This window comes from Eriocheir sinensis, chromosome 19 (assembly GCF_024679095.1).
Source record: "Eriocheir sinensis breed Jianghai 21 chromosome 19, ASM2467909v1, whole genome shotgun sequence".
Classification (NCBI taxonomy): domain Eukaryota; kingdom Metazoa; phylum Arthropoda; class Malacostraca; order Decapoda; family Varunidae; genus Eriocheir; species Eriocheir sinensis.
Window position 1 is genome coordinate 12,699,585 of NC_066527.1, and position 14,630 is coordinate 12,714,214.

Below are 14,630 nucleotides of genomic sequence, written 5' to 3' on the forward strand. Positions count from 1 at the left end.
CCTCTAAAGAAGAATGCATTACTGATTTAATCTGGTAGCAGCAAGGATCATGTTTCTTAATTGTCCCTCTAAGCGAGAAAAATGAGAAAAAATCATCACTCGCACAAACCATTTCATAATATATATCAAAGCATTTGTGATCAATTTATGCATCATCTATTTTTTGGGGGGTTTATATCATGGCACAAATTTGGCCCGTCGCTGCTACCAGGTTAATGAAGCCTTACCCATAGTTCAAAAGAAATGAGCTGGAAAGAAATAAACCAATCAGAAAACACAAACAATACCCATGCTGATTGTTGCACTAATGTCAATCACACAAACCTTAGAACTGACTTTAGATAAATAGGAAACATCAGAAATCAACACAGAGTAAGGGTTGTTGATATTAATTGACTGCCTGCTAATTTCACCGCTCTCGTCCCCAGAAAATGTTGAAGAGTGAGCTGCTCTGCCACGCATCAGGTGACCGCCACCACCCCTTCATCCACGGCTTCTTCCTCTACTTCCTCGTCACAGGAAACAAAGGTTGGTGGAGGGAAGAGATGGAAGGGCAGGGAAGAAGTAAGCTCTACGTTTTTCTTCTATATCCTCTGTAAGAAGCATTTTGATCTCCATCCCACAATTTTTAGTTTCAATACAAAGTGTCACTTGACATGCAATGGAAGGAAGTAATCAGGTGAAGGAGTTCTTATTGCTACTCCAGAAAACTTGTAACTTTCCTCGAGAATTCAGTCTCATCTCAAGCTTAAGGAAACTTGTAACTCTCCTCACAAATTCAGTCATCTCAAGCTTAAGAAAACTTGTAACTTTCCTCACAAATTCAGTCTCATCTCAAGCTTAAGGAAACTTGTAACTCTCCTCACAAATTCAGTCATCTCAAGCTTAAGAAAACTTGTAACTTTCCTCACAAATTCAGTCTCATCTCAAGCTTAAGAAAACTTGTAACTTTCCTCACAAATTCAGTCTCATCTCAAGCTTAAGAAAACATGTAACTTTCCTCAAGAATTCAGACTCATCTCAAGTTGAAGAAAACTTGTAACTTTCCTCACAAATTCAGACTCATCTCAAGTTGAAGAAAACTTGTAACTTTCCTCACAAATTCAGACTCATCTCAAGTTGAAGAAAACTTGTAACTTTCCTCACAAATTCAGACTCATCTCAAGTTGAAGAAAACTTGTAACTTTCCTCACAAATTCAGACTCATCTCAAGTTGAAGAAAACTTGTAACTTTCCTCACAAATTCAGACTCATCTCAAGTTGAAGAAAACTTGTAACTTTCCTCACAAATTCAGTCTCATCTCTTGCTTAAGAAAACTTGTAACTTTCCTCAAGAATTCAGACTCATCTCAAGTTGAAGAAAACTTGTAACTTTCCTCAAGAATTCAGACTCATCTCAAGTTGAAGAAAACTTGTAACTTTCCTCACAAATTCAGACTCATCTCAAGTTGAAGAAAACTTGTAACTTTCCTCAAGAATTCAGACTCATCTCAAGTTGAAGAAAACTTGTAACTTTCCTCAAGAATTCAGTCTCATCTCAAGTTGAAGAAAACTTGTAACTTTCCTCAAGAATTCAGACTCATCTCAAGTTGAAGAAAACTTGTAACTTTCCTCAAGAATTCAGTCTCATCTCAAGTTGAAGAAAACTTGTAACTTTCCTCACAAATTCAGTCTCATCTCAAGCTTAAGAAAACTTGTAACTTTCCTCAAGAATTCAGACTCATCTCAAGTTGAAGAAAACTTGTAACTTTCCTCACAAATTCAGTCTCATCTCAAGTTGAAGAAAACTTGTAACTTTCCTCACAAATTCAGTCTCATCTCAAGTTGAAGAAAACTTGTAACTTTCCTCACAAATTCAGTCTCATCTCAAGCTTAAGAAAACTTGTAACTTTCCTCACAAATTCAGTCTCATCTCAAGCTTAAGAAAACTTGTAACTCTCCTCAAGAATTCAGGCTCATCTCAAACTTCCCCTTCATTAGACTGTATCATAGTCTGGGTACAGGGCTGCTGCTTCTCTGAAATAAATCATTGGAAAGCTACCCATCATGATGACGTAAGGTGTATATTTTTTGTATAATTTTGCTGGACAAATGCATCTTGGACGCCAGTGCATCATCTGTGGTGTTTAATATGGAAATAAAATTGATCACTATGGGTTAAGAGAATTAGTAAGGGTAAAGTAATTGTACTGGAAAAAGATGTTTTGACTTGTAGCAATGAATTTATATATAAGTTGAGGTATAGGAAGGAGCTGGATAAAAAACTGGTTCATGAATAGGGCAGTGGATGAATGGAACAACTGAAGCAGATGTGTTGTTGATGCAAACATGATTGAACATTATAAACAGAGGTAGGATGTATTTGTGCCTTGGGAGCTGCCACATCCAAGCTGACCACCATCTTGTAGTCACCTTATACCCTTGTGGAACTCAATATCAGTGTCTCTTCTTTCTGTCTTTTCTTGAAAGGAATATCATGTTTGGGTATTTATATATATTGTTGGTGTGGCCTCAAACTGTTTCCTCTGCCATATTAAAAGGTAAGTGATGAAGCTGTTGTTGGCATTCAGGTGTTTAACTAGATATGTTTTGTGCCTTCAGAGAGGGGGCTTCGTGGTGCAGTGGTTAGCACATTCGGCTCACAATTGAGAGAGCCCGGTTTCGATTCCCGGGCAGAGTGGAAAAATTTGGGTGGCTTTTCCGATACCCTACGCCCCTGTCCACCCAGCAGTGAATGGGTACCAGGTATTAATCGGGGGTTGTGTCCCGTCTCCTGGGATCTGTTCCCTTCTCCTATAATTCCTTCCCCCTCCTGTCTCTCTCCGGCATATGACCACAGATGTTGTGCCAACTAAACCAAACTTTCCAACTTGTGTCTTCAGAGCAAGACCAGGTGACCCTCGACCCCCTGACCTTCCGCGATGAATGGCATGAAGTGGAGGTGGAGCCGCTGCCCTCACCGCCCCGCCAGGCCCCCGCAGCACCCCCGCCCTGCCCCACCTTCCTCCAGCCTGACCTGCCCATTCCTACACCATGCCGGGGACGATTCAGTGAGTAAACCACAGTCAGTCAACCATGCTGGGGATAATTCAGTGAGTCCAAACCACAGTCAGTCAGTCAGTCAACCGTGCCGGGGAAGATTTAGTGAGTCCAAACCAGTCAGCCGCAGTCACTCAGTCAGTCAGTCAACCATGCTGGGGATAATTCAGTAAGTTTAAACCACAGTCAGTCAGTCAGTCAGTCAACCGTGCTGGGGAAGATTTAACGAGTCCAAACCACAGTCAGCCACAGTCACTCGGTCAGTCAGTCAACCATGCTGGGGATAATTCAGTAAATTTAAACCACAGTCAGTCACACTCATTCAGTCGATTGCTCAGTCGGTCAGCCACCCACCCACCCATACAGTTAATACTCAGTAAGTAAATTTTCCAGTCAGTCAAGTAATTTGGCTTTCATTCAATCACTAATAAATCTTTCAAGCAGTTAGTCAGGCAATTATTTAGTCAGTCAATATCAGTTACAGTCAGTTTTACAATGTCAGTTTTACAGTCAGCCAGTTAATAGTCAGTTTCAAACATTCAGTCATCAGTTAGTTAGTCAAGTAGTCGCTTAGTCAGTCAGTCATAGTCAGTCAATCAGGCAAGTTAGTCACATTTATACAATCAGTCCATAAGTTAAGCAGTCAGACAGGTGGGATTCAGCCTGTCAAACTGTCAATCAAGCAGCCAGACAGCCTTACAATTAGTCAGTTATGCAGGCAGTATGTTAGTCAGTCTTTCAGTCAGTTAAACAGTTAATCAGTTATGCAATCAGTCAGCCAGAGCCAGACAGTGTGAGTCTGTTCAGTAGATTAGTAATGGCTGAAGACTGTTAATTTTTCAAAGAACTAAGAAGTTAAAAAAAAAAAAAAAAAAGATTTTATCACAGTAGCAAATGATCCTGTTTGACTGTTTTAGAGCTGTACCGGACTGGGCACCTGGACCTGGACTGCAACAACCGTAGTGACCGGATTGAGTGGGGCCACATCAAGTACCACTCAGTGTTCAGACCTCAGCAGGCGTACGAGATGATTGTCCAGTGGCTGTGTGCAACGGGGACCATCGTGACAGACCTGGTGGGTGTGGGTTGAGGGGAGAGGAGTGTGTTGCTTTATTTTTATATTTTTCGTTACCATTTTAATATTTTTCTGACTTTGTTATAGTATCTTGAGGCTCGGGCACACCAGAGATAGGCACAAGTGCTGTCACTCATGTCATGTTGCCAACACTCATTTTGTCCCATATTCTGTGCCCAGCGTGGGTCAGCATGTTGACCCTGTAAGGTCTGGCAGGAGCCATTTCTTGGTGGTGATGTTGAGCATCACTCAGACTCGGTGGCTGTCTCACAACCATTTAAAGGTGTACCAATATTACCTTTGTGATCACTTTAATGAGTGAAGAATATTTGTATATACTATGTATGAACATTCATAGTTAAATACATGAAACTTTAATTACTAGCAATGCACACCCTGCCACAGTCTGAATAATCCAGCTGTAATATGAAGAGACGCCTTCATGCAGCATCATTACCTATGCCTTGATCCAGTCACACAGCGAGGGTGACCACCCCCGGGTGAAAGAAAAATGTTAGCCTCCGCCCAGACCTCCCTAACCCTCCACCATCACCCTCAGATGGTTACGTGGCAGCGGAAGGCCCAGGCGTGTGGTCTCCACTTGTTCCCTGTGCCCAGCGACCCCTTCGCCCTGCCCTACTCCTGCAACTCTGACCCCCTGCGTGGCCCCATCCTAGTGCCACTCAGTGTGTCCTGCCTGGCCCTGCCCGGCCATGAACCCTTCGCACAGTTCCCAGCAGACTCCTGGGGCCGCCGCATGCACCTCTTCCAGGTAACATGACATTATCAGAAGGTTTACTCTATTAATGGAGTCCTGCCTATTCCCTTTTGAAACTGTACTTCTGTATTGACACCCTTCCTGCTCAAACTCTTCTGCCTCTACCTATCAACACATGTCTTCCTCTCTGGAAGTACACACACATACTGCCTGTGCATTAGAAGAGTGACTGCTCTCATGCTCCATATCACTGCCAGATAGTTTTACAGTAAGATCTTGCAGTCAGTGGATAATAGGTACCAAATAAACATGGATGCAAATTTATTAGATGTAGGGAAGATTATTATAGGTAAAACTAAATCGGACCAAACCCCGATTTTGACTCTATTTTCACTACGGAAGTTATTGGCATTACTTTAGGATATAATCTTACATAGTGATGTGAAACAAAGAAGAAATAATGTGAAAACTCACCTGTGAGTGATGAATGAGGTGTGTCAGTAAGATGAAAGTAGTGATTGAGGTGGGAAGGAAGGCTTCTGGGCCACTCCTGCTTCCTCCTCTCCACATCCCTCATCACCACCCACCTCCCGCCTCTCAAGGCTAGGCGTAAACCACTGCCAGGCACATACTAGATGGGAATTTAGGGCATGTAATGCAGCAGGAGGCAACTGTACAACACAACAATACGAATACATGGCGAGGACTGCGGTGGGAGACTGGGGAGAGGCGTTGTGAGGGGAGGCTGACAACAATGACATCAGGCACTAAAGATTTATCTCTGACAGGCGCAGTTGGCATTCCCCCTTGAGCAAGAGGCGAGAGGTTGTGTGTGAGCTCCCAGTGTACCCAAAGATCAGTCCTTTGAGCTCAAAAACAGCTTTTCTGGGAGGGTACTGGGTGGCAATCATGAGACCAGCATGTGATCAGACCATGAGTGAATGACACCCAAGGCAGACCAAACCACCCAACACTTTTGTTTTCTCTTCCAGGAGGCCATTCTGGAGCGGTTTGGGTTTGTGCCTTATGTGACGGACGCACACAGCACCGACCCCAACCAGTTTGTCCATGTCACTGGCAACATGTTCGTGATGATCCACTCCCCTGGCTCTTGCACGCTGCCATACACCCCAGAGGCCAACACTCGGCCTCGCACCTACTCGGCCACCATGCCTCTCACACAGGTAAGGGAGAAGGTAGCAGTAGTAGCAGTAGGTGTGTCCTAGTTCATGTAGCTTTAGAATGAAGGTGCAGAGGTGGACATGGGCAGGTCATCATGTGGAGAACTGGTAACAAATGGATAAGAAAAGCAGCAGTGACAACCCAGATACTGTAGGTTAGGGCAGACAGAGAACAGATCAACAGAGATCTTGTTTGTTGCTGATGATTAACTGACTGATTGATAGTTCTGTTGTTTTCTAACCCTCTAGCTGCGGAATATGAGTGGACAAGGGTCCTTTCTATGCAAATTACCGGCCCTTAACCCCTTCCATCCATGATGCAGACGTCAGCGTCACAGTATGGAAAGGGTCAAGAGGAAATGGAGGAGGATTAATCCTCTTCTAAACCTCTCAATCCTTCTCTAAATTCCTCTTACTCTTCTTCCATTTCCTCTTAAGAGGTTTAGAAGAGGATTAAGAGGAAATGGGAGAGGTTAAGAGGTTTAGAAGAGGACTAACCCTTTCCATATGGTGACACCGTCAGACGCTGACGTCGGCATCACCGGATTTATAAAAAAAACTCGATAAAACTGAAAAATTCACTTGTTTTCGTAAATGCCTCGGCTAGCTTGTGGCAAAATATTATAAAGAAATAAGCAAAAATGAGAGTTATGGCTGAATTCATATCCCCCCTCGTCCCCCCACCCTCTTTTGCCTGCGCCATGACGGACTGGGGCTGACTACCATCCAGGCCCCTTAAGAAAGCCTGCCGGAAAAAAGAAAAAAAAAAAAACTATATTCATACACAGGTGGCTATATTCATACACAGGTGCATACATCATCACGTTTCAGCATAGAAAATGGCCTAAAAGAATATTCGTATTGCATCTTGGGGCAAACTAGCATCTGCGATGGCCTTGGAGGCAGCAGAGCCGACACATACATCAGTCACCCCGGAGGAGCCAGAGATAAGTTTCACACGTTGGCTCATGACCAGGATTTCCAAGAAAAGGACACCATCAGACGCATGAAGTCCTTCAAAACAAAGAAAAAAACTGGAATTCAGTAAAGAATACCAGTCGGGAAGGCATCCAAGTTTAAAAGTCCCCGCAGACTTTTACTCTCCTTTTTAGAAAACAGGATTAGTTTGTTTTTCTGCAATAACTTTGCCGCTATTTGACCGATTTTAATAAACAATACATCATTGGAAAGAGGAGCTAAAGCGCAAGTTTTTTCATAGTAAGTTTTCTTTTCAATTAACGGACAGTTGTCGGGAAAAAAATAATATCGTTAGATACATCAACAAAATTGAAAAAAATTCTCATCATTTAACAAAAGCTAAATTGAAAAATTTACCATTATGAATCTTTTGGATTCTGCTTTAAGTTTCTTTGGTTGTTTTTTTTCAGCAGCAAAGGTCATTAGAAAGAGAAATTAAGAAGTTTTTTTTTTTATTAAATTTTATTTTTTCCGGCTATTATGTATCGACTTATAGATCTGAAAATAAGCGCATATTACTTCACCATAAGCATACATTTCACATGAATATAATCAGGATCATACGCTAATAATTAAAGAAGTGGCGGATGCTCCCCTTAACTTAAACTTACCCGACCAAAAGGAGTTAAAACATATATCGTCATATTCATCTCAGTTTTATGCAGCCTCTAAAATTATTTATGTGATTATGCTCATTAGATGAAGGCAGTTGAGGCGCCGTTAAAGCCGCAGTGTAGGCTTGTCACGGCTTCAATCAACAGCCTTCATTAATGATTTAGGGGATTCAAATTTCATTGATTTTGTCCAGTGAGGTGCTAATTGTGGAGTAAGTGATTGTATTCTCTGCACGTCTTGATTTTCTTGTCACTTGACTTTTTATGATAGCAGCAAAATAAGGCTCTCCAGCAGCTTGGCATCATCATGCCTAAGTTGACCATTTTTTCTGGATCTACTCCTCATCATGTGAGCTGTTATGTGAACCTTAAGCTTTTAATGCCCTGGAACTGTCTCCTTCACTGTGGAAAAAACTATAATGGTAATAAAAAAAGATGATGAAATTACATGCTAACACCAGTGTCTGGGCATTACTAGTTGAAACACTAAACACCAAACATCAGCATGACTCTAGGGCAGTTTTGTGAATTTTCCACACAGGAACTTTACAGTCATTGATTTTCTAGTGTTGACTTAGGTGGCTGTTAGTGCATTGTGTCACAGCAACATGACTCTGAGGTATTTTAGTCTAGTTTTGCTACAGTCAGGAGAACAAATTTTATAATGAGCATCTATATAATGTAATATCTAGTGTTGACTTCAGAGGATGTGAGTGCAGTGTGTCAAGATTCTTTCAAAGTGTTTTGTTGCTACTTTTATTGTCCACTAAGGAGATGTAAAGCTCTGTGGTGTTTCATTACATAACATGCAGCGTGTCCATGAAGGAAATCGTAGGACATGTCACGTTGATATCATAAAGGAAATTCTTTAACAACATCCATCAAGAGAACTAGCAAAGCACATATTCTGCTGAAAATATGAAATTGGTTTTCAAACACAGTCCATTTAGAGAACTAAATGAAGAGGCTTTTGTGTTCAGGTTTCTTTACTGCATTGTTTTGATAATAATATTCATAAACAGCAGAGGAATGTGTTGTATTGACAATATATGATCAGTTTTTAATGATACCCACAGATTTCTGAAGAGGGCTTTGATTCACGGTGACCTCTTGCTTCATTGATTAATATGATGTAGGAAATTTCCCAATAATGTATCTATAAAAACAATGAGAAGGAGAAGGTTTTGTGTTGTGGTGACTATGAGCAGTGTTTCATGATGTGTTTCCAGTGTCTCGCCCACTAAGGAGAGTTCACCATTGTGTCGCGGTGGTGGAGGTGTCGTGCATGAAACTACTACACTGGCATGTCGCTTCCCTGTTTGTCGGTCCGTTTGTTTGGTGCTTTGTTGTGTGTGTCAACCAGCCCTAACAATGACTAACCACGTGTGTGTTTGTGCGTGAAGATTCTGTGTGCGCGTGCGCATTGTAATTTTGCATGAAGACTCTGTGTGTGTGTGTGTGTGTGTGTATTTCTTTTTGTGTGTATGTGTGTGTTTACCTTATTAATTTTTAGATTACACATTTTGTCTTTCAGCACATTATTTTATACTTTTAACCATAATTAATTTTCCTCAACAACCTAATTTTATTTTTATTTAATGTCTTCTTAGCTTCCTTTTATTTTATTTTCCCTTTTTTTATTATTATTTGGGAAGTTTCAGGGCATCCAGGAGCCAAGTGCTTGGCTAAGTGTGTGTGGAGGGAGAGGTGACAGCAGACAAAGCAAGGGGGACTAATGCCACCTTTTCCTCCCTGCTCATCCATCCAAACCTAACCTAACCTAAACCAAAAATCCTTTTCCTTAAATCCTTTTACCCTCACAAAACTTTTTAAAACCAAGGAACTGCAAGGTAAACTAAGGATAGCACAGTATTCCTTCTTCCACCTCACAACCTGCAACATTTAACTCCCCCTCAACTCACCATACTCTTAAATTCAAGTAAAGCACAAGATAATTAATAAGGCAAGAAAACTCTAACACTCCCTCTTCTTCACCGATCAAACCCCTCAAAACTCTAATATAAAAATCTACCATCCCAGGGCTGGATTTAAATGTTGGTGAGGTCCTTTATCCCTTTATGGGAAGTTGTAGTCGCTGTTTGGCAACTGTTAGTATAAGGCAACTGTATAAGGCAAAATGCTGCATCTGTGTACAGGTAACTCTCGATTTACGCGAGTTTGGTTTACACGTTTTTTAAATAACGCGGGGTCCAAAATCCAAATAAATGTTTAATTTACACGTTTTTTCACTTATACGCGATATTTTATGGAGTGGCCACCAGATGTCTCACGCAACTGGACTCACACGGCGCCACGGCCACACAGCTGAGCTCAGTTCCACTTGAACAACAATACAGTACCCACGCTACCACGCTCCTCAACAATAGGGGTGGGCAGGTACCAGTACCAATACAAACGGTACCAGCTATATGGTACGGTACCGGTACCAGACAGCTCCGTACCGGTACCAATACTAGCCAGTCGCTCATGGTGTCCCTCATTTCTTCCTCACACGAGTGAGGCCGAGTGCCTGAGTGGATATCTCGGTGATATGGATATTCTCTCTCTCTCTCTCTCTCTCTCTCTCTCTCTCTCTCTCTCTCTCTCTCTCTCTCTCTCTCTCTCTCTCTCTCTCTCTCTCTCTCTCTCTCTCCACTGAATGAAGTGAATATTTATTTTTCAATAGAAACCTACCTCTTGTTTGATTTACATTGTTTTTGATTTACGCGACCTCTTCAAGGACACAATACTCGCGTAAATCGAGAGTTACCTGTATAAGAAATCTGTGGAAAGTGAAACACAGATTCTCCTTTAACCCATCCATAGCGATTGGAACGAATTTGGCTTTCACTTGTAGCCTGATAACATAGTCCCAGGTCTTTCTCTGGCTCTGTGGTGGATAGTGGAATGTTTCCCATGTGGTATTTGTATGCCAGATTTCCCCTCCCAAGATGCATGACTTTAATTTTTTCTTCTTTGAAATGTAGCGGCCACTTTTTGATCCATTCCTGTAGGTTAGAGAGGTCTTCTTGTAGGAAATCCACAGTCAACGGGTTAATAGGGAAATTAATTTGAGTCCAAGTTGTTAAGAGGTCCTTTGAGACTGAAGATCTATCTATAGCTCTGTTATCCACTTCCTTCTCAGAATTTTTTGGGGAGGGGGGATGACCATAGTAAGTCTCCAGTCCTCCATGTTGATACATTCAATTTTTGTAGCTTTCACACCTCTCATGTATTCCTGTCCTGCTGATCCAACTGACTGGTGGTCTCCCTGCCACCTTATTTGACTCCTAAACACTCTCCAAGTTGTTTTAGTTGACAATATTCTTAAATCTAGCCCTGCTTCCAGCCTTGCACTTCCTATTATTCCTTCACCATAACATATACCACATCCTTCTCCCACTCCCCCTACCCTTACCCTCAACATCCTAATCCCTCTCAGACCACCCCCAAGGCCCTTTCACCCTGAACTAACCCAATTAACACCTCAGGGTACCAATAACCTCCAAGTAACACTCTTGAGTTAACAGTGTCCGCTGCTAGTCCTTCTCTCGCTCCCTCCCTCTAGGCTGACTTCCACTATGGAGTGTCCAGTCCACACGTGGAGTATTTCCACCGCTTGATCGCTGACTTGTATTCCCACGAGATCAGCGAACACCAGGTTTGTGCCGCCACGCCGTCTTGGGCTGGGATGAACTGGGTTGACCTGGGCTGTTGGATTGGACTAAATTGGGTCCGTCCCCTACACGTCTCTCTCTCTCTCTCTCTCTCTCTCTCTCTCTCTCTCTCTCTCTCTCTCTCTCTCTCTCTCTCTCTCTCTCTCTCTCTCTCTCTCTCTCTCTCTCTCTCTCTCTCTCTCTCTTCCTTCCTTCCTCCACCTGCCTGTTGGAAGCATAGAGTGCATATAAAGTCCTCTTCACCATGCCAAGGGCTTGCTGGCCTTGGCTGCACAAAAAAGAAGAATGCACAACTGGAAAGGTTCGGATTATACCTCTGAATGAAAAATTGTGTGCGCTCGTCCATAATTCTTGTGGCGTTTGTTTTCTCTCTCTCTCTCTCTCTCTCTCTCTCTCTCTCTCTCTCTCTCTCTCTCTCTCTCTCTCTCTCTCTCTCTCTCTCTCTCTCTCTCTCTCTCTCTCTCTCTCTCTCTCTCTCTCTCTCTCTCTCTCTCTCTCTCTCTCTCATTTTGAAAGATAAAGAAAAAACAGAAAAGAATGTGAACAGGGGCTCTGTAACCTCTATGCAATAATAACTAATAATCATAATAATAATGATAACAGTAATAATATAAATAATAATAATAATATAAATAATTACAACAATAATAAGAATGAACATAACCCATGTTTCCCTCAACACACCCCAGCAGGGCAGACTAAAAGCAATAGTAATAGTCATCTCGTTTCCTCCTTTTCTTGTTGTAAATAGTTATGTTTTGAAGGATAACTTTTTAATGTTTATTTATAAATTCCTTTAGTTACCCTCACACCGTACAGTAGTGTTTAGAAAGTACTAATGGAAGTGGAATAAGACAAAGGCAGTCTTCTAGTAAGTGAAAAGACTGGTGTACTAGAGGTGGAATGAGTGTTTGTAGCAGGGAGTCCATTAATAAGTGGAATGATTGTGGGACTGAAAGTGGAATGGAAGTATTTGTTGTGAGACACGGAATGAGACCAGAAGACACTCACCTAATTGAGTGGAGTGACCCGTGTACTGATGGTAGAGTGAGTTTGTAGAAGACAGGCAGAATGAGAATGTTAATGGGAGATGAAAGGGAGGGAATGAGGGATGGAGATGTTGGGGAATATGTCTGTGGCAGTATTAGCCTATGCAGTCAGGGCATGAGGAATGACTACTGACTGAAGATGGAATGAAGGACTTGGATGTTTGGGAATAGAGCATAGGCATTGGTCAGTGTTCCGTTGGAGGCAAAGGGAATGAGTGTCAAAGGGAGATTGATGAAGGACTAGGAAACTTGGAAATGAGCCTATTGAGTGAAGGTACAGTGTAGGACTTGGATGTTTGGGAATGAATCAGAGGCATCAGTCATTGTTCACTCAGGCAGAGGGAATGAAAGTGTCGCATGAAAGTGAATGAATATCTTGGAAACTTTGAATTCAGTACTGTTTGGAGGTGGAATGAAGGCCCTGGAAGTTATTTAGAATCGTATAAAATCGGATAAAATAATGAGGGACGGATGGATGGGTAGATAGAATAGATAGATAGAATGAAGGATTTGAAAGGTTTGGGAATGGGTTGAAGACATATTACAGCATTTTATGGGAAACGGACAAAGAAAGAGCATTGGGTTAAATGGAATGAAGCAATTGGAAAGTTTGGAATGAATCAACAAACCACTTGTGGAAGGCAGATGGCATGAGAGTTGATGGAAGCTTGAGAATGAGTTGGAAGGCTGTTGTAGCATTTTGTCACCTTCGTAAACAAACCACCTAAGTCATTATTTTCTACTTTTCAGGAAATCGGAAAAGAACTGTCATTATCTCATTTGACTTAAGATTTAGGCAGAAATGAAAAGGTCCATTCTAGAACACTCAGGTCGGTATTACAAGACACTTTCGCTTCTCACATCATCTCTTTCTAACGGTCAAAGAGGGGGTCAGTCGGGTTCTCATGTGTGTTTCTTCAGGTTCAAGGTACAGAGGAAGTGTCAGACTACCACCAGGGTCATATAACTACTACTGGTAATGCCCACAACTGAGAAAGCCTTGTGAAATGGGTGTTCTTGGGTGACGAAATATCTTATAATACGACCCTCAAACCCTGAATGATGAAGGCAACTATACAAAAATGGGCGTCACATGATGAAAAATTGATGTAAACAAAAACCTGGAAATTGCTGAAAAATGACTTAGGCGATTATTTTATGAGGGTGACGATTTGACAGGAGAGGGATTAAGAGTTCAAGTGAGATGGAACGAACTGCTTAGAAGGTTGAGAATGAGTGTGTTGACAAAAAATAGATTGACGGACTAACTTGGGAATGCATCTATGGCTGTTTCCTTGAGGTGTGTTGTGGATGTGGTGTGTGTGTGTGTGTGCTTGTGTGTGTGTTGCAAGGTAAGTGTTGCATTGATGGTGTTGCTTATAATGGAACGGCCTGCCTGCCTGTCTGTCTGCCCGCCTGCTTGCCTGCCTACCTGCCTGCTTGCCTGCCTACCTGCCTGCCTGTTTGTCTGTGTTGCTGTTCCTGCTGCTGCTGCTCCTGTTGTTGTTGACGTTTATTTTGTTTGTTCTTGTCGATGACTGATTTTTTTTTTTTTTTTTTTTTTTTTTTTTTTTACTATTAATTTACATGGCTTATTTCTTTTCCTTGTGCCATCCATTTATTTTTTTTAAACTGATTTAGTTAAAATTTATATATTTTTTTTAGAATTTTCTTTGATCATTCCTTCCTCTATTTAATAACTGAAGCAAAAATATATATTACACCCACACACATAGGTAGACAGATGGACAGATACATTTCATGCACACGGCAATATTTCTTTTCAAACTATGTAATTTAAAATAGATTGGTGATAGGGAAATTTTAAAAGAGTGTAGCCAAGAGTAAAGCAAGAGAGAAGTAGGATTTTAACACAGTAAGGCAGTTTTGTGGGGATGAAGCATAATAACCACATAGTTAGGCAATGGATACTACTGAAGATTCATTGAAGAAATACAGTAAACACACGGGCAGTAGAGTTCACCAAAGAAACATAGTTGACCAATAGATATAACTGAAGAAACGGTAACCACATAGTTTGGTATTAGATCAGGGGTTCCCAAGCTTTTCCTAGCACGACCCCATTCAGCACTTTCAACTGTTCAGTGCAACCCCAAGTGTGTGTGTGTGTGTGTATGTGTGTGTGTGTGTGTGTGTGTGTGTGTGTGTCTCCCCCCCCCCCCCCCCAAGTGTTTGTTTACTTCTACATTTACAGCACTATTGTTAATTTTTGGGCATATGGTGGTATTTATGTAAAGGAGAAATTAACACATAAAACGTATTTAGATTTTACTTACAA

General features: G+C 41.6%; 1 protein-coding gene across 1 annotated transcript in view; it reads left to right on the plus strand.

The window, feature by feature from the left end:
* The window catches only part of LOC127000975 (GATOR complex protein Iml1-like), a 73,919-nt gene that overhangs the window by 55,590 nt on the left and 3,699 nt on the right, over positions 1-14,630 (plus strand). Inside the window, exons 24-29 of the mRNA XM_050865149.1 lie at positions 429-528; positions 2,883-3,050; positions 3,957-4,114; positions 4,674-4,886; positions 5,825-6,016; positions 11,174-11,266. Coding sequence (XP_050721106.1) covers positions 429-528; positions 2,883-3,050; positions 3,957-4,114; positions 4,674-4,886; positions 5,825-6,016; positions 11,174-11,266 — 924 coding nt within the window. The remainder of the gene's footprint in view (positions 1-428; positions 529-2,882; positions 3,051-3,956; positions 4,115-4,673; positions 4,887-5,824; positions 6,017-11,173; positions 11,267-14,630) is intronic.